This window comes from Typopeltis vanoorti, chromosome 18 (assembly GCF_054136105.1).
Source record: "Typopeltis vanoorti isolate ZY-2024b chromosome 18, IOZ_Tvanoo_1.0, whole genome shotgun sequence".
NCBI classification, from domain to species: Eukaryota; Metazoa; Arthropoda; class Arachnida; order Uropygi; family Thelyphonidae; genus Typopeltis; species Typopeltis vanoorti.
The window spans coordinates 29,687,116-29,711,492 of NC_143566.1; the positions used below are offsets into that span (position 1 = coordinate 29,687,116).

The 24,377-nt window shown below is 34.6% G+C and overlaps 1 protein-coding gene across 1 annotated transcript in view; it reads left to right on the top strand.

The window, feature by feature from the left end:
• Positions 1-24,377, top strand: part of Nhe1 (Na[+]/H[+] hydrogen exchanger 1) — a 262,652-nt gene that overhangs the window by 91,792 nt on the left and 146,483 nt on the right. The window contains exon 7 of the mRNA XM_090408190.1: positions 19,326-19,504. Within this exon, the coding sequence (XP_090264316.1) occupies positions 19,326-19,504 (179 nt within the window). The remainder of the gene's footprint in view (positions 1-19,325; positions 19,505-24,377) is intronic.

The window sequence follows — 24,377 nt, forward strand, 5'->3', positions numbered from 1 at the left end:
ACGTTGACGATGTGTTCTTTATCTGGCCACATGGGCGAGATAACGTCCGCTTAAATTCCTTAGCCACCTGAACAAACAACACAAATGCATACAATTTACTATCGAAATTGAAAATCAGAACTCGCTCACGCTTCCCGGACACACTTCTTCCTTCACGGTCTACCGCAAACCGACACACACTGGCCAATACATACATGTTAATTCATACCATCACCCATCACAAAAATATGGAGTCATTAACACCCTTAAAAACAGAGCTCTAACCAGCACGCTCCGAAACAGGAACTGAAAATCATCAGTGACACATTTATAAATAATGGCTATAACAAAAATACTATTAATAAAGTACTTCATAAAACATCATCAAAAAAGAATGTAGATTACAGTAAAACCATAGTCATCCCATACATTAAAGGGTTATCAGAAAAAATCAACAGAACCCTACACTAGTATAATCTCAATGCCACCTTTAAACCATCTACAAGACTTAAAAACATATTCAACTCCTCCAAGGCTTCTCTCTTCCCATTGGCACATCCTGGAGTTTATTGCATCCACTGCACCTGTAACTTACTGTACATTGGAAACAGGATGTACAATCCCTCTACTTAAGAAAGAACACATAAGACATTAAATATAACTTTTGGTGAAGCAGGCCTCTCAGATCACGCTCTCAACACCTTACACCAAATCGACTGGAAAAGTAACTGCTGTTTACACCATATAAAAACCTGGTATGAAAGAAAATTTAAGAAAGCCTGTGAAATTCTGATAAACCACCCAAATATCAACAATAACGGTGCCATGAAAATTCCAAGAATCTGGATGGCACACATTCAGTCTACTTAATATTTAGTATCCAGCATACTTCAGGACTCTAGGCAACCTTCAGCTAGTATTGGAAACCATCCCATACCAACTGGTTGGAATGTATATGTATAATCATGGTGTTTATATGTATATATGTATAATTAAATGCATATGTATAATATATATAATATGTATAAGGTTTATATGTATAATCATATATATAGACTTGTTGCTACCAATGTAATTTTACAACCAATAGATAATGTTAATAATAGGACTCCAGCGTTGATGTAAGTTTTTTTTTTTTGTACTATATACAGAGAAACAAGCTGCACTACAATCTACATGGTTTGTTTGTTAAAGTTAATGATCAACCTAATTACCTTTGATATAAATGTCGAAACGTCGAATGTGGATCTTGATTCATATAAAACTGAAGTTTTACTCAAATACAGTAGTTGTCTCCATACTTTTACAAAATGTATTCGGATCACCGTGTAAGCCTAAAAGAAAGGGTTTTTAATCTGTTGTTTAGTTCATGTTGAAATATATCTTTTTTTATGTTGCATTTGCATATATATCCAATGTTTTGTTTTTATCTTCAAAACATTTTCTTCTTTTCTTTTTGGCAATTTATTTGAATTTTACTGCATACCATATGATGGTGACTTTCACTGTTGATGTGTTAATAAAAGAACAGTCCTGGAAGATGTTTTTCTTGTTGCTGAGGATAAAGTCAATTTCACTAATTTTTCAATGTCCACTACCTGTGTGTTTTTTTTTTTTTTTTCCATGAAAAAAGGAATTCATGATATACAAATTTTCTTTTTCTGTAAATTCTAGTAGCCTTGCTCCTCTATCATCTCTCATGCCATATTCAAAATTTCCCATTGAGCTTTCATTTGATTGTTGTATATATTTCTAACATTAAAGTCTCTCATGTTGTAATCAGTTTCACGGTATGATAAGAACACAGATGGTTAAGAAAATAACTATTTATTAACTTAAAAGCTAATATTTCACTGGTATTATATCCAGCATCTTCAGAGCACACAATGCAAAGTTTGTTACAAATGCAAGACGACCACAATCCGGTGTAACAGTGGGGCTAGTATAAGTGATTGCAGCGTGCAACACAAGACTAAAGTCCTAATATGGTGCCATCTAGGTTTAAAAAAAAAAAAAAAAAAAAAAAAAAAAAAAAAAAAAAAAAAATTCAAGTTTTGAAATAGTAGTCCAAAATATGTCCGACACTTTCGCAATGGTAAGTTGGGTCTGGCAGACCATGCTTTGGATACCCCTGCACACAGGATCAATTAATTGGAAAGAAATAAAAGTAATGCACAGAAGCTTCTACAAGTCAGAGAGGTTGTTCCTGGAATCAACAGAAGCCTTAAAACATACTCCAAACCTTAACAAGTATAGCTGTATAAATCTACCAAAGATTTGGGAGACAGTCATCCTAAGACCAAATTAATATTTGTTACTTTTATTTTTTAATTTATATTTTTTCAAACTTTCTAAGACTATCATTTGGACTACTATTTCAAAACTTGAAATTTTTTTTTTTTTTTTTTTTTTTTTTTTTTAACTCTTTTAACATTTGTAACAAACTTTGTGTTGTGTGCTCTGAAGATGCCGGATATAATACCAGTGAAATATTAGCTTTTAAGTTAATAAATAGTTATTTTCTTAACCATCTGTGTTCTTATCATACCGTGAAACCTATTACAACATGTCTGACAAACACATAAGCCTATCCATGTATTAAAGTCTCTCATTACAATTTTGAAATGATACTTTCCTTTGTTGTAAATTTGGGATACATCGTTATAAAGGCCTTCAATTTCTTTATGAGTTTGACTTATTGTTGGTGCATAGACTTGGATGAACTTGAGTATATCTTTTTGAGATTTGGTCAACAATACTTGCTATTCAATCAGATATTTTGTCAAATTCTATTACATTGTTTTTCAATTTTTTTTTGTTAACCTTGAAACCAACTCCAATGATTCTTTCCTTATCTTGGCCTCTATAATACAGTATGTCTCAATTTTTTAATTGAAGACTTTCTTCACTATAATGTCTAACTTCACACAGTCCAAGAATTGTCCCATTTTAGTCGCTTTAGCTGTTCAGTTAGCCATATTTCACTGCACAGAGTCCTACAGTTGAAAGTTCCAAGGTCTAGTTTTTTTTATGGCAGCGAGATCTGGTTACTCAGGAATTCTCAGCACCCCTCTGCCGTCATGTTTAACTGCCTGTTGCCATACGTAGTAACAGTCTGAACTCTGGGGAATGAGGATCATTTTATTCCTACTTGATTCATCTTGGGTCATAATTCGCCACGCTGGCCCACTGTGGATTGGTGAATGGCAATATTTTCACATGAGATCACCAGTCCCAAAACCATTGGTGCACAGTTCTTTATTCAATATATTCAGAGCTGCCTTGATATCCAACAGATGGTAGTCAGGGTACCTCCCCATCTGCTTCCTGGGATGAGGGGGGGGCACTTCGTAACCAGTGGAATTTCTTCTAAAATTAGATATGTTAATTTTGTAGAATTTGTCTTATAAATTAACTAATTAGAATACATTAGATAAAATACTTCACTGAAGATTTAAATTGCTTAATACAGGAAAATAGATTCTCTTTATATTTACTTGATGTGATTTGGGACAGATGAGTGTAATAATTTAAACAGAATTGATGTTATCCAATAATTATATTTTTGTTTTATTTTATTTTATGTAGGTATTGTTTTATGTGATTTCCACTCACAAAAGGTTCTAAACACTATAATACAATGAATACTTTGGGTTGGCTAAGGATTTTTTCGTATTTTTATTTTTATTTTTGTACATAATCTACAATCCTAACTCTAGAAACCAAAAATGGAACCCTTTCAAACTACTTTAGGCCTTCAGTAAATTGGGAAGGGGATGCCATTTGACGAAATTCCTCACTCATCTAAAGACATGTACAAATATCCATGCCCATGACAGGGTTTGAAACCTGCTTGTTGGAGAGCAGATATTGCTCAGCCAAGGCCATCATTACACTTAAAAGTAACTCATTATACCTTCTCGACAATATTTTGATAAATAAATTTTTCTATCTGATACCCCATTGCAGATAATTTTTTTTTTTATTCACAAGTTATTTGACTGTAAAAGTTAATTTTTTATGACTGTATTGCCAATGAGATGATGGAAACCTATGACACATTTAGTATTCAAGTGTGGATTAAGAATTAAATCATCTAGAACCAAGTAAATTATAACAAACAAGAAATTGTATTTTTGTTCTGAGTATAAGCAAACAAAATTGGCATGCCAAGCATCTTTATAACTGGTGTCTATCCGTATATAAGAGCATATTGACTGTGCATTGATTGTCTCTCGGTGTCCCATAATGCAAATCAGCACATTTCCTTTGGGATGTATATACAGGAATACCTTGTATAGAGCTGTTAATTGGTTCCAAGAAGTGTCTGCGCTATGCAGAACCGCATTGTTCGAGGTCTATTTATAAAGGTTTTCAATTTAATTTGTTTATTACAAAATTTAGGATAATAAAAATGTTTAAAAATGAATTTTTTTTTATTTTTATTAACTAAATAACAAATAAAATCCTTTTAAACTGATATAAAAGTTGTAGAAAACAAAACAAATATTGCTTCGATTTTAGTATACAGTAATTTACTTTTTACTAAAGTAATCTTTTAGTGTTCGTTGAACCATCCTTGTCTTCTTTGTCTCTTCAAGTACTAGACGTTACTTCTCTGTAGCATTTGATGGCATTATTGAGATTTTAATGCTTCTTTCCAAATTCGGGTCAGCATTTATGAGAAAGTCGGAAGCTTTGTCGATTTTCTCACAAAAGTTGAAAGGTCAGCAAAGGAAAATTCTTCAACCATGACATCAGTGGCGTCTTCTTCTGCTTCATAGACTCGTTGTTGTTCCAACTCCAAAAAGGTTTCATCATCCAGATCATTTGAATTAGAATCAATACATTCGTTCACACTGTTACAATCTAAACTTATAAAACCAAGATCTTTGCCCATCTGCACAATTTATGTTGAGATTTCCTCTTTCTGTGTTGCAACAGCAACAAAGTCCTTTGAACAATGTGGCAAGATATTATGCCATATGGCTCTCGTGTTGCTTTGAGTCACCTCTTGCCGAAATTCATAAATATTTTGATTGGCATCTTTTATGTTAAATTTCTTCCAAAATTCACTCAAAGTCCAAGAATCTTCTTCTGCTGCAGCTTTAATAGCTTGAATAAAAGTTAGTCTTAAATGGTAAGCCTTGAAAGTGGAGTAACGCCTTGATCCATCAGCTGCAGAATTAATGTGTTTGGTGGGAAAAAATTAATCTTGACATTTTCATCTAAGTCAGTCAATAGAGTTGAATGGCCTGGCGCATTGTCTAATAAAAGCAAAATTTTGAAAGGAATATCATTCTTTTTTACAATAGCTTTTAACTTCAGGGCAAAAACAAGTTTTAAACCAGTCTTTGAAAATTGAACGAGTCACCCACGCTTTTTTATTCAAACACCAATGAACAGGTAAATTGTTCTTTGTAAAGCCCTTGAGAGCTCTTGGGTTTTCCGCCCTGTACACTAACAGTGGCTTCAATTTTAAATCACCTGATGCATTACCTCCTAGTAAAAGTGTCAATCAGTCTTTTGACGCTTTATACCCAGCTTGTGTTTTTTCCTTCTCTGCTAGAAATGTGTCCGATGGCATTCTTTTCCAGAACAAGCCAGTCTCGTCAGCATTAAAAATTTGATCGTCTGTGTAGCCTTCCTTCTCAATAAGCTCTTTCAATTCATTCGGAAATAATTCTGCAGTTTTAGTGTCAGCACTTGCGCTTTCACCTTGGATTCTTACGTTATGGAGTCCCATATGTTTTTTGAAATTGTAGAACCACCCGCGACTTGCTATAAAAGTTTCACTGGTTGTACCGCCTTCATTTTCGCTTTCATTTTCTTTTATTTTGTCATATAGACTTGTTGCTTTTGCCTGGATTATCATTTGACTCAAAGGAATCTTTTTCTGATTACAATCTTCAATCCAGATCATTAGAAGGTGTTCCATATTTTCCATTGTAAAAGATGGATTTCTCGTGATCACTTTTGACATATAAGAAGCAGTGCTCATTTCATGTTGTTTAATCTTTTCTTTGCTCTGAATAATTGTTCGTACAGATGACTCATTCATTGAATTCTCACATGCTATTTTAGCAAATGAAGCACCATTCTTGTGACATTTTATAATTTCAAGTTTCTTCTCTAATGCCAACCACTTGCGTTTTTTTGTTACTCCAACAGTGTCTTCTTTGTTTTGTCTCTTTTCACTCATACTTAAATAATAAAAAAATATTAAATACTAATATTAACGTAAATAATAAAATGCCGTGGGAAAAGAACGTGTCTATGTGAGAGCCAATCGAATAACTACTGCATAAACGTGGCTCTCGACTGTCACTTGTGACGCCTGGGAGTTGCTGGTCAGTGTTGACAATGTTAGTGTAATAACGATAAGTGTAACAATAAAAACCGCATTAGACCAAAACTGCGCTATACAAGGTATTCCTGTATTGCTGAAACAAGTCATTAAAATGTAGTATCTTTCTTACTCAGGAAAAAGATGGCCAGATATGTATTAGGCTATAATCCTGCGAGTGACAGAATAATTTCTCTCAGAGTCAGTGGACATCCAATGAATATGACCATCATACAGGTTTAGTCACCCACTACAGAGGCACCAGAAGAAGACATGCATGCAAGAACACCAAAACAGGATTTATGGCTACTTATCGGAGATTGGAATGGAAAAGTGGGAGAAACTGAGGAACAAGGAATAACAGGTCATTTTCGTTTAGGTATTCATAACACTGCAGGGAAGAGAACTAGTTGAGTTTTGTGCAGAGAATTCTTTGTTTTAACAATACAAATGGAGATTGTACATTTACACATGGATATTACTTGGACAATACAGAAATCAAATCAACTATATACTTGGACAAAGAAGATGGAGAAGTGCAATTCAGTCTGTCAAGACTTTTCCAGGTGCAGACTGTGGAATTATCAGTGGCTACGATACATGTAAAATTACGGAAATTGAAAACAACACAAAAGTCAATCAGATATGAACTTGGAAACATACTGGCCGAATATAATATTAGTATACAGAACAGATTCAGCACGCTCAATTTGTGTGAAAGAGAACCAGATGAACTATGGGAAGAGATTAAAGATATAATTAAAACAGAAGCAAAGAAGAAGAAGAATATTCCAACAATTTGCAAGAAGTCCAAATGGCTGTCAGAAGATGCCATCAAAACTGCTCAGGGAAATGAAGGCCAAAGGAAATTATTATTATTATTAGACACCTCCAGGGAGTCCAAAGACACATCGAGGGAGGGTGCTTGCTCTAGAACTCTGTCTTGGCCACTCAAATCACCAACACTGTCTACCGCCGACCGCCACCACTAGTATTTTCAAAGACAATCACAAACATCAATGCCCATGGCAGGATTCGAACCCGCATCCTTTTGGCTGAGAGTGGATACGCTAACCACTCCGCCAAGTGGTTAGCGGATTCAGCGCCAAGGTGACAATATTGAAAAGTAATCACAAAGGATATCTTACAGAATTTGCAGGAAGTACAGCATTTGAGTGCAGAGTTTCAACGACAAGCCAGAAGAGACAAGGAAAAATACTTTAACCAAGAATGCCAACAAATAGAAGACCAAAACAAGAAAGGAAAAACAAGAGATCTTTTCAAAAAAATCGGAGAAATAACAGGATAGTTTAGTGCCAAGGTTGACAATATTGAAAAGTAAACACAAAGGATATCTTACAGAAGCTGCAAACATCAGACAAAGATGGAAAGAGTATACAGAAGCCCTTTACAGAAAGGACTCCAAAATTACTGAAAAATTTGAAGAGCAGGATTATGCACAGGAGCCAGTACCAATGGAGAGTGAAGTGAGGTGGACACTGCAACAGCTATCCAGTAAGAAGGCACCAGGAGGAGATGGAATACCTATTCAGCTGCACAAAGCCCTGGGAGAAGAGGCAGTTAAAATTTTAACAGCTCTATGTCAGCAAATTTGGATCACAACTAAATGGCCTAGGGAATGGAAAAAATCAGTTTATATACCTTTATTGAAGAAAGGCGATGCAAGAGAGTGAAAAAATTACAGAACTATAGCACTGCTTTCTCATGCAAGTAAAGTCTTACTTAAGATCATTCAGAAAAGACTGGAACCATTCATGAAGAGAGAAATGCCAGATGACAGGCAGGATTTCGAAAAGCATAGGAACAAGAGATCAAATCACCAATGTGAGATGGATAATAGAAAGAGCACAGGAATATCAAGAAAAGTCTACCTTTGTTTCCTTGACTATAGCAAGGCTTTTGACTCTGTAGATCATGTGAAACTGTTAATGTATTAAGAACAATGGGAGTACCAGAATATTTCATTATCCTTCTGAAGAATCTTTATTATGAATAAGAAGCTACTGTCCGAACAGATCTTGGAGAAAATTTCGGTAAAGGGGTGCAACAAGGATGTATCTTATCTCCGTACCTGTTTAACTTGTACAGGTATCATGACTGTTGGGACCAGGATTTTTTCTCTCCATTCTCCTATGACTTCCTGCCTGGATAAAAGTAGTTCATCTTCATCAGTGTGTAGAATCTTGAGGAATAAAAATTCTGCAGGAAGTTGTTTGCCTCCCTTTATCCTATCATAAACATTCTTCCACACGGGGTCTTTTTTCTGAGCCTCAACAATAAGGGGCTTCTCCCAGTTTTGTTGATGAGGAGGTTTATTTTTGATTCTCTCTGTTTCCTCTACTTTAATTATGTGGATAGTGTTATCGTCTTCTCCTATACGGAATCTTTCTCATTTCTTTGATTGACATCTGGTGCAGCACTCGAAGTTATGTAATTACTAGGAAAGGGATATTACAATTACTTGGGATACAAGTAATTGTATCCCAAGTAACCAAAAAAGAAAGGGATACAATTACTTGGAAAGGAATTCTCATTCCTTTTCAAATGTATCTTTCATTAATTTGGTGGCACGCTTGATCAAATCCTTGATGTCCGGCCAGGTCTGAGTCATGGCATGTGCGAAGTACCCATGGTATCATGACTGTTGGGACCAGGATTTTTTCTCTCCATTCGCCTATGACTTCCTTCCTGGATAAAAGTAGTCCATCTTCATCAGTGTGTAGAATCTTGAGTAATAAAAATTCTCTGGAAAGTTGTGTTTGCCTCCCTTTATCCTGTAATAAATATTCTTCCACACAGGATCTTTTTTCTGAGCCACGGCAATAAGGGGCTTCTCCCAGTTTTGTTGATGAGGAGGTTTATTTTTGATTCTCTCTGTTTCCTCTACTTTAATTATGTGGATAGTGTTATCGTCTTCTCCTACACGGAGTCTTTCTCATTTCTTTGATTGACATCTGGTGCAGCATTCGAAGTTATGTAATTACTAGTCAAGGTTTCCTTGTGTAGACTTTCACCTATTGAAGGATTTTGGGAAGAGTTTGATGCATCATGTTGGTACATGTTTCTATTCTCTTCTCTTTGCTCATTAGGCTTAACTTTGCATTTGTATACTTGTTCAGTTTTCTTGTCAATTTCTAAGTCTGGAGACTTCTGAACACTGCCTTTATTAGGTGTACACCCAACTGCCATTTTAGGGAAATTTTTCTCTCTTGGAAATCGCAGGAGAATTTGCATCTCTCTAAGAAATCTAATCCAAGAATAATTTGAATGCTCGGATGAGAGGTTTTGGGGAGAATGATTAATTCTTGAGAGACATTCATGGCAAATTTAGGCAGCTTAATTAAAAACCAATCAAATTAACGAGCATCTGTAAGGCTGAGATATGTGCACCGAAAAAGGTGCACATATCTCAGCCTTACAGATGCCCATTAATCTGATCTGTTTTTTCAGCTCTGTCACATCATCACATTATTCGAGATACATGTACTTATTCTGTTGAAGAATGACCCAGTTACAACAGAGACTTGGGATCCAGTGTCTAGCAGGACATTGCAAAGTATCCCTTCTACTAAACCTTGAATGACCATCAGCGATCTTCCAGGCCTCTCCTTGATGTTTTTTCTTGTGCTCAGGTTGTTTAACATTTTACTAACAATTTCCTGTAAGCACTCTCATTACATACAATAATTTCAGTTTCTTCTATACAATGCGCTAACAAAATTTGTGCTTACTCACAGTTGCCTTTTACATATACACTTCGGTCAATTTTACAATACCTCAGTACGTATTCACCATAGGTAATGATTGTTGCCTGGACAATATAGCGGTTCTCGCTCTGGAGTTTGTCGGGAAGATCGGGGTGATTCTTCCATCTGTACTGCGGTTTTGATCTCCCATTGGTAACTGGAAAGGAACTGACGAAATTTCCCATTGTGTCCATGGGGTCACACTCTCCTAACCTGTCCATGCATCCTAGCAGGAGTTCCGTCGAATAACAGCATCACCTCCACACCTGGAATCTCAGTTCTCTGGGAAAGGGGCAAAACTTGGAATCTAAAAATCAAGAACTGAAATTGAGAACCCTGCGGTCCTTCTCCATCTTCTTTTATATTGTCTGTAATCCTTTGTTACGACGATGTAGTTTCCAGGATTACCTGCCAACATGATGACGTCACATCGCCTCCCTCCGTTTGTGGGTGCATAATTTATATTTTCAAGACATTGCAAACATTTGTTTTTGCCTAGTCATCGTTCTAATCTGGGTTAATCCCCCTCTTTTTTTTTACATAAGCTCATTGGGCATTAAATTATGCATTTTTACAGTAATATTATGACATTTATTTTCTTACAACATAAATTCTATTTTATATGTGTAGAAACCTCTGTAAAGTTGAACTCCAAAAAATTAATTAATTTAATTTTTCATGAGAGATTTTACAGTATAATGTAGGTGGTCTGCATGACCATCCCAAAAATTTTGTATCTTCTAGATTCCTTCTTTCTAAATATAAAAATCAATGGACTAAACAAAATAATTTTCATAATACAATGCTGTAACACGATCAGAATATATTTTCGACCACAAAATTAATTAAATATGATAACTGAAATTGGGTTTTATTGGTTGTAATTTGATACACTAGTAACTTACTAGTTTCACCACATTAACTAGTGACTTCTTTTGGGTTTGGTGAACATACAAATATAAACTTAAAACAACAGAGCTTTTATTATGAATCAATACGTAATTGAAAAAATTATACCGAATGCATAGGAACCGTTAACAATATAAATACGTGGAACGTAGATGCTAGCACATGGTCAGTCATTGTTCAGCTGGTGCACTCCAATTAAACTCTGATGGGTGGAGAGATCTTATAAGTGATTTCCAAATGTCACATACAATCAACCCTATGTTTCTGTTCAGGGTACTTTGTGAACAGATTACCACTGTAGCTTCTTTTATGATGCGAGAGATATAATCATCCTCTATGTATGGCATAGAACTTCTATCCCGTTCAGTGTTAGAGAAATGGAATGCCAATCCTGAACTCTCTCTCTCTCTGTTGCTGCTGATATCTCCAATGTACTCCTTTTGTCTTATTTCTAGACTTCCTCATGTTTGTCCGATGTAATTAAGGCCACAAGAACATGGGATATTGTACTGAATAATATGAAGATAGAAGTTCTACAGAGAATAGTGGGAGATCAGGGGAGAACCAGAGGTCATACCTGGAAACTGTATAAAGAGGGTGTGAGTAGGGGAGTGAGAGGCAGGTTTTTTTCGTGCAGAGTTGTGAATGATTGGAATGCCTTGCCTGAGAGTGTGGTGTCTGCAAGGAGTTTGAATGTGTTTAAGACCTGGTATGATGAGATGTGTGTGAGATAAAAGGACCTCTTAGATGAGTCTTTGACTCCATGAGGTCTTGTTTTAATAATAATAATAATATTCTCCAAGCCCTTTCCACAGTAAATCCAGGACATTCATTACAGGACTTCAATTTCCATTCCTTTTGTTGGCATACTTTCACAAAAAATTGCCAATCTCCTAAGGTCTCACAACATTAGAGTAGCCTTCAAACCAGGATAGTATGAAATATCTTATGTAATTAAGCCCACAATAACATGGGATAGTTAACAGTATCCCATGTTCTTGTTGCCTTGATTACATAGGGCAAACTTCAAGAAGTCTAGAAATAAGACAAAAGGAACACATTGGAGACGTCAGCAACAATGGAGGTACAGTTCAGGATTGACATTCCATTTCTTCAACACTCATCACAACATTGAATGGGATAGTAGTTCTATGCTATACATGAAGGATGATTACATCTCCCTCATCATAAAAGAAGCTATAGTGGTAATCTAAACAGAAACCAGGGGATGATCCTATGTGACATTTGGAAATCACTTATAAGATCTCTCCACACATCAGAGTGTAATTTTGCAGCTAACTATAGGGTGCACCTGCTGAACAATGACTGACATGTGCTAGCATCCATGTATTTATATTGTGTAATGGGGTTCCTATGCATTCAGTATAATTTTTTCAATTATGTATTGATTCATAATCAAAGCTCTGTTGTTTTAAGTTTGCTTCAAGTTTATATTTGTATGTTCACCAAACCCAGAAGAAGCCACTAGTTAATGTGGCGAAACTAGTAGGTTACTAGTGTATCAAATTACAACCAATAAAACCCAATTTCAGTTATCGTATTTAATGAATGATTTACAAAACCATGTTGTTTTTTCTGACTTTCCATAAATGATATTTTAATACATTTTTCTATCTGATATCACATTGCAAATAATTTTTTTTTCTCCACAAGTTACTTTATTTCAGGCCTTCAATAACTGGATTTGAACCAGTCTTCCAGATTATGTTAAGAAAGTACTAAACCTATAATACAATGAATACAAAGTCGTATTCATTGTTTATAAATTGGTTGGCAAAGGATTTTTCTTCTATTTTTATTAATTTTATATATTTCTTTTTTATTTATTTATTTAATTTTTACATAATTGACAATCCCAGTTTTAGAGACCAAACATGAAACCCTTTCAAGTTACTTTAGCCCTTCAGTAAACTGGGCAGCAGACACCAGTGGACATCTTATGTTCAATCTGGAAGATTGAATTTGTTTTCTAGATAATGGGAAAAGGAGTTTGATTATTTAAAATAATCAAAAATTCTTTTCCCATTGCTAAATATTGGGGCGGGGGGGGATTGTTCTGCTGTGAGTAGTGGAGGCTCAACACATTACATAGTTTGTTCCTGATACACAGGGCAAGAGGGTGGCACTGTAGGACTCCTGTTCTATGTTTTCCAATCTATAAAACAGATGTCACAGATTGGATCTCCAATGATATCTCTATTTGATGGCATTTAATAGTCTTCCAAGTCAGATCCCTCCTGTTAGAGTATATTTGGAATGTTATTAAATAGTGTCTTTGTTAATACTCATCTGTGGAAGTATGTGGTGGAAGAGGTTAATTATTTCTTAATATCAGGGTTTGGAATTATTAATGGATAGAATGTCTGTGCTAGAATGATGTAGCAATTTTAGGATTAAGCAAAGAATGTTGTAGTATTCAGGAACAATCTTAGATCTTCGCCATTTAGTCAATTATTTCAAATAGTGGGAGATAAAAATCTCGGTAGTACTGGAGAAGATCTGCACATGTGTGAATGATCTATAATGTTTTATGGATTTCTCAGGCTGTATTGATAAAATAGTAGACTTTTAATACTGGAATCCTGAAGTTTCCATGCTTATTTGTTAGTTGAAGAAATTCTTTTTTAACTTCTTTGTATTGGCTGGACCAAAAATTGCACTGGTTTCTATATAATTTTTTTGTTTTTTTCAGCTTCTTTAATATTGATGTGCAGTTGAGCAGGGATAGTTATAGTTTTAAGTGCTGTTGCTGTAGATGAAAAGCAGTGGTCCAAGTTTCTATTCTAACATTTTGATGTTTTTCTATATATGTTCTTGAACTGATAGTATGGTACAGGTGGAAAAGTAATTCCAAGTATGGTGAGAGGTTCTCTTTTTAGATTTTATTTCAAAGAGGATGCTACTGAGATCATATCTTGCAAAATTTTAAATTTTGTTATGTGTCAACATTGGCAGTTAGTCCACTGACTTGACTAAATTCTTCCAAAAAAAAAAAACAGATGCATATGGGAATCATTTATCTCTATCAAAGTGCATATTACATCACAGCATATATTAATACATCATTTCATTTCCTTGATAATTGAGGAACCTGTTATCCTTTGCGCAGCATACAAATTATTGCCTTCCTAAAAGAAAAAGTTCCAGAACCAATGATGTTTTCAATTTTGACTGTCTGATAGGAACCTATTTACTAGGAGATGATTGTAATAGTATAGGTAGTCTTCTTTTGTCCACCCAAGTGTGTTGGAAGATGCCAGACATTGTGAATTGCTCATGACAGATTAACTGAAAATACAGCATTGGATGCTTTTTCATGCTAATTACATGGAGTAGATCACTCAGCCGGAAGAGATTAAACTGCCTGTTCGGCTGAGTGCCATACACCTGTATGCTTTTGATTGTGTGTCTCATTCCTGTTTTGAGCTGGTTTCTACCTTTAATAAGGTCACATTAGTTGGAACTAGACCCAGAAAGATACTGGGTCTAGTTTCCACTAATGTGGTGGTCATATCATCATCATCATAACACTAATTACTGTTATAGATAATATTGGTCTGTTCCGATCTCATTATCCATCCAATATCCTTTTTAAGGTCTACCCTGCCATCTCTTTCCAATTGACTTATATTTTAGTATTTGTTTAGGATATCGGGTGTTGGCCATTCGGTTTACATGTTCAATCCATTTTAGTTTATAATTGTTTAGTTTTTCTTCTATTGATTTTGTTTTTAGTTCTTTTAAAATGTCTTTGTTCCTTTTTTGATCTAATAATGTGTATTTTGCAGTTCTTCTCATAAATCACATTTCACTTATTTTTATTCTTTGTTTATCTTGTTTGTTTATTGCCCAAATTTCACTGCCATATAATAATGTGGGCACTTCTAATGTATTGTATATTTTCAAGCGTGTTTCTTTTTGTACTATATTTGGGTTGAGTGTTCTATTTATCAGGCCTATAATCTGTAAAAATTTTGAAGTTTTTTTGAGTTTCTTTTTCTCCTTCATATGATATTTCACATCCAAGATAACTGAAAGTATTTATCTGTTCTATTATTTTATTATTAATAACTATTTTGCTTCTAACTGGAGTTTGTCCACAAAATGCCATTGTTTTAGTTTTATATGTGGGAAATTTTCATTCCAAACTGTTCTACTATAATGTTTAAATTATATATTACTCTTTGTAAATTGTCTTCCTTATCTGATATTATTACCTGATCATCTGCAAATAATAGCATATTTATTTTGTTATTCCAGGAAATTTCTATACCTTGATTGCTTAAGGTGTTTCACTGTATTAATATTTCATTAATGTAAATATTGAAAAGTGTTGGAGGCAGAGGGCATCCCTGTCTTACTCCTTGGTTTATAGATTGTTTTTCAGATAATTTTTCATTTATTTTTATTTCATTATCTTTATATATATCCAATATTACATGTAGTAAAATATTATGTATATTTATTCTTTGTAATATATCAAACAGTATATATCTTTTTACTTTGTCAAATGCTTTTTCATAATCTATAAAACAGAAGATGAGTTTCCAAATTAAATTCTCTTCTTTTTTCTATAAGTAATTTTAAACAGAAAGCTGCATCCATTGTAGAGTGTCCTTTTCTAAATCCATTTTGACATTCTAATAATATTTTTTCACTGTATATTTTTATTTTTTCAATAAGTATTCTGCTATACCTCTTATATGCTATACCTGCTAAACTAATACCTCTGTAGTTAGCAGGTTTTGATTTATCTCCTTTTTTTAAATATAGGTATTACTATGCTTGTATTCCATTCTATTGGTATTTGTCCATTTGTATATATTTTATTTAAAAATTTTAGTAATCTTTGAAGAAATTTTTCCCCAGCAAATTTATACAGTTTGGAGTTTATCCCATCTTCTCCTGCTGATTTGCCATTTTTTTATTTTTATTTAGGTTGTCCTTTAATTCTTTCATTGTTATCATATCATTTAAAGTATTTTGTAAGTTTCTGGTGTAATTATTTTTGATGTCAATATTATCTGTCCAAAGATCTATAAAGTAATCCAAGAATTCTTTTACATCTATTTCACAATTTATATTTGCAATTTCTTTTATATCTGCATTCATGTGTTTTAGTATTTTGTATGCACTGGGTCTTATTTTGTATATGTCATTTTCTAGATATGATACAAATTTTTCCCAGCTTTCTCTGTCTCTCTTTCTGGTTTCTCTTTTGGCTATTGCTTGTCCTTTTTTATATTAAATTTCATCTTCTTGTTTTTTTGCTACTTAGCCATCTTTTAAAAGCCAGCTTTTTATTTTCAATTATTGTTTTTATTTCATTGTCCCATATATGTAATTTTTTATTTTTATGGTTTTTTTGTGTGTTCCTAGACTTTCATATGCTGCTAATGCAATGATTTCTTTTAAATTATCCCATTCTTTCTCAATGTCTTCATTTTCTTGTATTTTTTCTAAGTAGTTATTAAGTGGTCATATATTTTTCACATATAAGTAGTGAAAATAGTGTATCACCATTTATTAAAATACTCTGAATTAGAGACAGTTTAGAAAGTTTTTCTACTTGGTTATAAAGTAAATAAATGGTTATAAAGTTATAAATTGCCGACCTGGTTGGCTGAGTGGTTAGTATATCTGCTCTCCAGCCAAAAGGCTGCGGGTTCGTATCCTGCTGTGGGTATGGATGTTTGTGATTGTCTGTGAAAATACTAGTGGTGATGGTGGTGGGCGGTAGATGGTCTTGGTGTAGATGGTGATGGTAGTTGCATTTCGTTGTAGTTGGTGGATTGCGTGGTGGAGACTGAGTTGTAGAGTAGGTGTGCGCTCCCTCAATGAGTCTTTGGACTTCCTGCAGGTTGTTGTTGTTGAGTCCATTGAAGAGCTTCTAGATATTGCCATTGATCTGTAGAACTGCTTTCGCAATCTGTTGAACTTTGATGGAGTAGAGCTTTTCTCTAGGGTTATTGTCAATTTTCTGTAGAGCAGGAGCATTACTGGATAAGAATAAATATGGACAGGTGTTAGTTCAACTCCTGGACAGTTTTTGCATATTTCATAGCTCTTGCTACCTTCTGGCTACATTTTCATGCCTTTAAAATGTTCCGTCCTTAGTCTGGTGATGATCGTGGTTATTTCTCTATTTTCATTAATTTCACTGATTTCATTCTTCTTCTTGATAGTTTGTTTTACCAATCTTATTTTGGCGACAGAGTTAGCATCAGTTAGTGATAGTAGATGTAATTTTTGAGGTAAGTATCTTGCTTTTTTGGCTAGTCTGTCTGCTCTTTCATTGCCTTCAGTATTTACATGGGCTGGTATCCACTGCAGTGTGTTGTTCTTATTTTTCAAATTTAAGATTGTTAATAGTTCATGAATTTCCTGTGTGAGTTTTGTTTTTCCATTTTTTAATACCTCAAGTGCAGATTTGGAGTCGCTGTAGATGGTTATTCCTTCTGTAATGTTTATTACTGGATTTGAGAGATAGAATTTGAGAGCTGTTTGTATGGCCTTTAATTCACAAGTGAAGTTTGAAGCTATTTTGCCAGCTGTGGTTTTGATTTGCATTTCCTCACCTCCAGGTAGAGTTAGAAAAACCCCTGAATCTCCTTGGCTGAGTGCTTCATCAGATGATCAATCAGTGTAGGCAATGACATGGTTTGGATTTTTAAGTGATGTATAGTGTCAAGTCCTTTTTTGAACAAGGTTCAAGGAGATTTAAGTTTATCGTTGTGTTTTTTTGGTAGAATAGTGGAAAAGAATAGCTCTTTGCTTATTTCAATGGATGGGTGCTCTAAGTCAATCTGTTTTTCAATTTCTTGATCATATTGTAATATAGATGATCTCTTTAGTCTAGATTTTCTTGTCCAGGCATCGAAAGTCCTGAGTGAGATGTGATCCTGTTGGTGGCTCCTGATTCTGTTAGTGAATTTAATTATGGAGAGTTTTCTTCTTGTTGAGATTTTAAATTATTTGTGGATGAGACTGCACCTATGATAATTTTTGCTGCTTTTGTTTATACTCTGTCAAGTTTTTCTTTTGAGCTAGTAGAAGCTGGACTCCAGATTGATGAGACATATTCCATAGTGGGTCGTATGAGTGCTGTATATGTAATTTTGAATGTTTTTGGTTTTGCACCCCACTTTGTTTCACAAAGCCTTTTGATGATATTAAGCTTTTTAAGAGTTTTATTAGATATATTTGTGATATGAGTTGTAAATCTCAGTTCAGTGTCTAGGGTTAGGCCTAAGTATTTTGGAGACTGTTTTTTCTATTTTGGTATTATATATTTTGATTTGAGTGTTGTAATTTTGTATATTTTATCTATCAGTGGAGAAGATGCTCAGTTTTGTTTGTTCTGGGTTCTGTAGTTTAAGTTCTTTTGCCCATCTTTCTAAGCCTTTTATTGGATTATTTAGGACTTTTTCAGATTGTTGAGGATTACTGCTTGTGTGCCAGATTGCTATTTTTGTGTCATTTATTATGTGAGGATGGATATTGTTCATATAGATGAGAAATAGGAGTGGGCTTAAAACAGAACCTTGTGGGACTCTAGCCCATTTGGTGGTGGTGGTTGGTGGTAGATGGTGTTGGTGTAGATGACGAAGGTAGTTGCAGTTGGTGGAGATGGAGAGTTGTAGAGTCGGTACCCTCCCTCGATGAGAGTCTTTGGGCTTCCTGGAGGTGTTATGTAATAATAATAATAATAAATTATAATAGACAAATTATATTTCTTGTATCTTCCTGGGTCTGGCTCCCACTGATGAGACTTCAGTAAAGATCAGAACCAGTCTGCATAGCAGCATTCATGTCCAAAAGGAAGTGTTTGTTTTGCATTGTGAGATACTGAGGCAGTTGATGTGTGAAGTTAACAGCCTCTGTATACAAGTAGACCAACTTCACATACGAACTTTGCTTATGCTTGGGTAAAGGATTAAGACAAGAATATACTTTTTTTTTGTTAAAATTATGATTTACTTTGTAACCAACTGGGAAAACTTTCTACAACTATTTAGGAACAAAGCTCCTGAGACCAATCATGATATTTTTCAAATTGAAAACCATTTAAAACCATTTTAGGGCTCCATTAAGTAGGATGATCTCTCATTAGGCAATAAAATTATCCACCACCTATCTAAACTCAACTAATTTTAGTATATGCAATGTTAATATTTTTTTTTTTTTTAATTTAATCAAGAGTAGTCACTTCACCACTCAGTATTAACATGATTAGATCTAAATTATACTGTAAGTTTTAAATACAATTGTTTTATTTATTTAATTATTTTATTTTATTAAAGGCAGATGTAGCATATAAATTGAATTTCACTGAGAGTTTTGCTTTTGGATCGCTCATTTCTGCTGTTGATCCTGTGGCTACAATTGCTATCTTCCATGCTCTCAATGTTGATCCAGTTCTGAATATGTTGGTGTTTGGAGAAAGTATTCTGAATGATGCTGTTTCTATTGTATTGGCTACGTAAGTTTTATTATTATTATCATTGTTATTGTTTACAGGAGTTGGTTGAATATAATATAAATTCTTAGCCACAGGAGAAATATCAGTCCACCAGATGAGTTTAAAATTACTCACTTATGTACTTGGTATATAAAGCATATACAGAGTCCATCAAAAAAAATGTATACACATTTTTTGTATACTATGCACTTTTTTCGAAGTTGGATCGAATTACAGTAGCAATGTGTAGTATGATGTTCTCTTAAAAGATGTCATTACTCACATGAATACTAGCATCAACATGTGACTGGTAAGACAGTCAAACAAAATGGCCGAGACACGATTGTCGTTCAAGGAATGCAAGACCATTTTAAAGTGGTATTTCAAATTTGAGAATGTTGTTGAAGTTCAACGACAATTTAAGCTTAATGGAACAGTGAATTGGCATAATTGTGTGTACTGGGCTCCAGAAAATCTGGGCGTTCATGTGGACAAGGCAGTCAATTTACTGGGGCTCAATGTCTTGTGTGGATTGTCATCTAGGGGGTTTAATAGGACCATTCTTCTTTGAATGGTCCTATTAAACTTTCAATAGGACCTGATTGCACTTGCTCACTACGACAAAGTACCAAAAAAAAAATGTCTAACCAAACTTAGGATTATATAATGCTATTCTCATTAAAACCAACTCATGCAAATTAGAGAAGTAAGTAGATTTCCCTGATGATATTGTGAATTTATTCAAGTTTACTATCAATACCCATTATTTTACTTGGCATAATAAATTATTTTAGCAGATGGTGGGTACTGTGATGGGTAATCCTACATCATCTGCTTTGGCTGATTATTTTGTGGAGCATTTAGAGGATTGGATTTCTAACACCATTTCTCCTTGAACTCGCCTTTGGTTATGTTTCATGGATATTTTTGCAATCTGGTCTCTGAAACAGAACTACTTTAATTTCTGGATAAAATTAATTTCTTATATACTCGCATCAAGTTTACTATTGAATGTGAATCTAACAACAGTCCCCTTTTTGAATACTTTAATACATCATAACTCTGCTAGTAATTTAGAATTTTCTGTTTACAGGAAGCCATCCTTTACAGGAAGATATATGCTCATGTATCTTCACATCATCATCCTTCACAAAAAATAGGTATTAACAAAAGCCTTGTACACCGAGCATGCACAGTTTGTTCTTCTGAGTCTTTTCTGTTACAATAATTAAATAAAACTTATTTAATTAATGGATACAGCAAGACCTTGATACAGAAAATATTCGATAATTATCATCTCTCTTCCAAATTACAATCTGATGTTAAAATGATCAGCATACCTTACCTTATCTGTGATATCGAAACTTATAGAAACATCTGAATATATAGCAAGGATCCTTCACATATATAATCTGTATACCACCTTCAAACCACCTTGGAAGTTGTCATCTTTCTTACCGCCTATCAAACATACATTATCACCTCTATCTTTGCCTGGTGTTTATCAAACATCCTGCTCTTGTCATCTTTGCTACTTTGGACAGACTGGCCATTCTGCTACTATTAGAATTGAAGAACATCACGATTATATTAAGATTTTTTGAATCTTGAAGGTTCAGTCCTTGCTTCTCATACATCAACACTAGACATAGGGTTCAATGGAACCTTACCAAGATACTGCACTACAGTAGGTTCAAATTTAATCATCTATTTTTCGAATTGCGTGAAGCCCTATGTCGCTGTCATAATTTTAATTGGACAGACTGTATGGCCATCTCTAAGTTTTGGGAGGTGATTGCAGTTGATTAAAAAAATTTTTTTTTCAATTAATTAGCTATACATCTGTTCCCACAGCCATGAACTCTAATAGTGTTTCCTCCTACTGGACGGCAGCGATTGAGATATGTGATATTGTACACCTGCTGTATGATCTGTTCCTGTATTCAGAATTTAAATGTTATCTGTTTTTTTGTCTTCTTCCTGAAAGAAGCCCATGACATATTGAGTAAAATATATAGGAGTAATAAATTATATTTAGTTTTCTCTTACAAATATCTAATGTCTAATGCACATGTCTATATTAAACTTCTAATAACCTCAGTATCTTCCTGTATTTAGCTCCTTCTGAGAAGATCTCAATAAAGATTGAGCTGGTCTGTAGTGGCCCTTTCCTTAATGCATAGCAATATACATGTCTGAAAGTAAGTGTGCTTTGCATTATTGAATACTGAGGGAATTGATACTTCACATGCAAACTTTGTTTGCTTATTTATAGGAGTTGGAGATAGGATTAAAACAAGAATATAATTTCTTGTCTTTTATAATTTATTTGATAACCAAGCAAAAAACATTTTGTGATCAAATCTTGTGCTGCTTATCATAATGGGTGTAGCTTTGCTATTTGTCCTCTTATTTTTTTTATGGAGTGGCCGATTCGACCAAAATAAGAACTGCTATATTCACATGATGCCTGACACATGCTGGTAAAGAAAGAACACTTCTTTGTTGTTGTTGTTGTTTAAACCTTGCAAAAAACAACAGGCAAGGTTTAAATTTAGCAGAAAACCAGGACTTTTTTATTATCTTGGTAATTCATTTGGAAATGCTGGACATATTATTATATGAGTATCTCCATCGAGTTGATAGACTCATTGCAGGAGACCCACACTGGCAATTATTGACACGATACTTATCATGCCACTCTTTAAACTTATTTAGAGCACTCACAACTACCACTACCTCTGGCAATCCATTCCACTCATTCACCACTCTCCAAGCAAAGAACTTAGTTCCACACACCCTTACTAACCACACTTATACAACTTCCATGGGTGACCCCTCCTTGTTCTCCCATTAATCTTCATGTATTGAAAATTTTTTTTTGCATCAATCTCATAGAATCCCTGTATTAACTTATGAGTTTCTATCATGTCCCTTTCCTTCTAAACTCTGTAACCCACATGCCTTTGATCTGTCCTCATAGGGAACATTCTACCTGTCACCAGCTTGTCATCTCTGAATTCACTCTACCACCTCCTGATCCCCAAGAAATCCAAGTTGACAAATCTGTTCATAGTAAAGATTCAGCCAAATCATAGCCCTATGGAGAGTCATAATAACTTTCCTATCTTTACTTGTCAGTATGTTCAGCATCCAAATAATTCTTTGAGCTATTTTGCCAAATTTTCAGTGTATCCTCTGAACTTCAAATCTTTGTTCACCAGATCTCTAGCCTCATAATTTCCTGTAATCCAGTATCATCAATAGGATGCAAAGTATGCAATGTTTTCACCCAAAGTGCATTACTTTACATTTTGCAACATCAAATTGACAATCACTGTCCTTTCCTCACGCTCAATTTATCTAGATCATCCTGTAGGATATCTACATCATCTTTATCAGTTATTGCCCTTCCCAGTTTTGCATTGTCAGCAAACAACTGAATACTCCTCCTTAATTCTTCCCCTATATCATTAATATGCAAATTAAAAAGTGGTGGTCCTAGGCTATCCCACTAGTAACTCTCATTTGCCTGGATTTCATTCCGCCATACATCACCTCTGATGTCTGGCTGTCACCTCACCCCTCCATGCCACCAGCCTCATAGCTATTTCCATTTACTCCAATTTATGTAATAGTTTTCCATGCAGTATTCTGTCAAATGCCTATGCAAAGTCCAGCAGTATCATGGTGTAACTATTTCCTTTCTCCAATTCTGCTGTCACTCTGTTATAAAATGTGAATAAATTACTATGGCAGGACTTACCTTTTACAAAGCCATACTTGACCCCCTGTATATAGAGTATCGTATTCCCATCGATCCATTTCTAAATTTTACCTTTAACTAACTTTTCCAATTCATGTTAGAAGTTTAATGAAATATTAACGGAACTGAGAAAGGATTAAAACTAATTTTAATACTTTTATTTAATACTTTATTTTTTGAATTTACTATAGTGGAGCATGGTATTTTTTTCCGAGGAGATCCTGTGGAATGTATCCAAAACATGGTCTGCAAGGCCGGACTGACCATAATCATAACAATTATTACATTTCCATGTAATAATTGTTATACATGGAATGTTCAATTATTACATGGAAAATTTTGAAAAACCTTCCTAGACACCTTAGTAACACGCCTTCCTAATGGTAACCTTTCTTTCTCTGTTTATAGAAAACCTACTCATACAGGCAGATACATTCACAAACTCCCCCCCCCCCAGCAATATGGCATTATTAAAACTCCGAACAATAGGGCCCACAATCTTTGTTCCACTAAAACTGCCCTTTCAACCAAACTCAAACACATACACAACACCTTCTTTTCCAATGGCTATAATGGCTACAGAATTAAAAAAATCAAGTCCTCCCCATTCCCCGACCATCTCTTCAGAAGGACTTCAGAAATGCCATCACCATTCTTTACATCCGTGGTACTTCAGAAAAAAATAGCCAGATCATTAAAAAAGTACAACCTTCATACAGCTTTTAAGTCCCACCGTAAACTTGCTACCTTATCCGCTCCACTAAAGACCAGCTCCCTCCCTTTCAGTGCCTGGTGTATATAGAGTACCTTGTTCCTGTAAACTTGCCTACTTCGGACAAACAAGCAGGTCAGCATCCATCCAGTTAGAAGAACACAGCTCTTACATCTGCAAGCACGATTATGGTCAGTCAGTCCTTGCAGACCATGTTTTGGATACATCCCACAGGATCTCCTGAAAAAAACTACCATGCTCCACCATAGTAAATTCAAAAAAGGAAGACTATTCTATGAATCTACATCTGCACTCAGGAATCAACCTAATTTAAACAAATATGGTTGCATTAAACTTCCCAAAATTTGGGAAACTTTAATTATCATAGATCCCTCTTTGCATCCCAGGCCACCTGC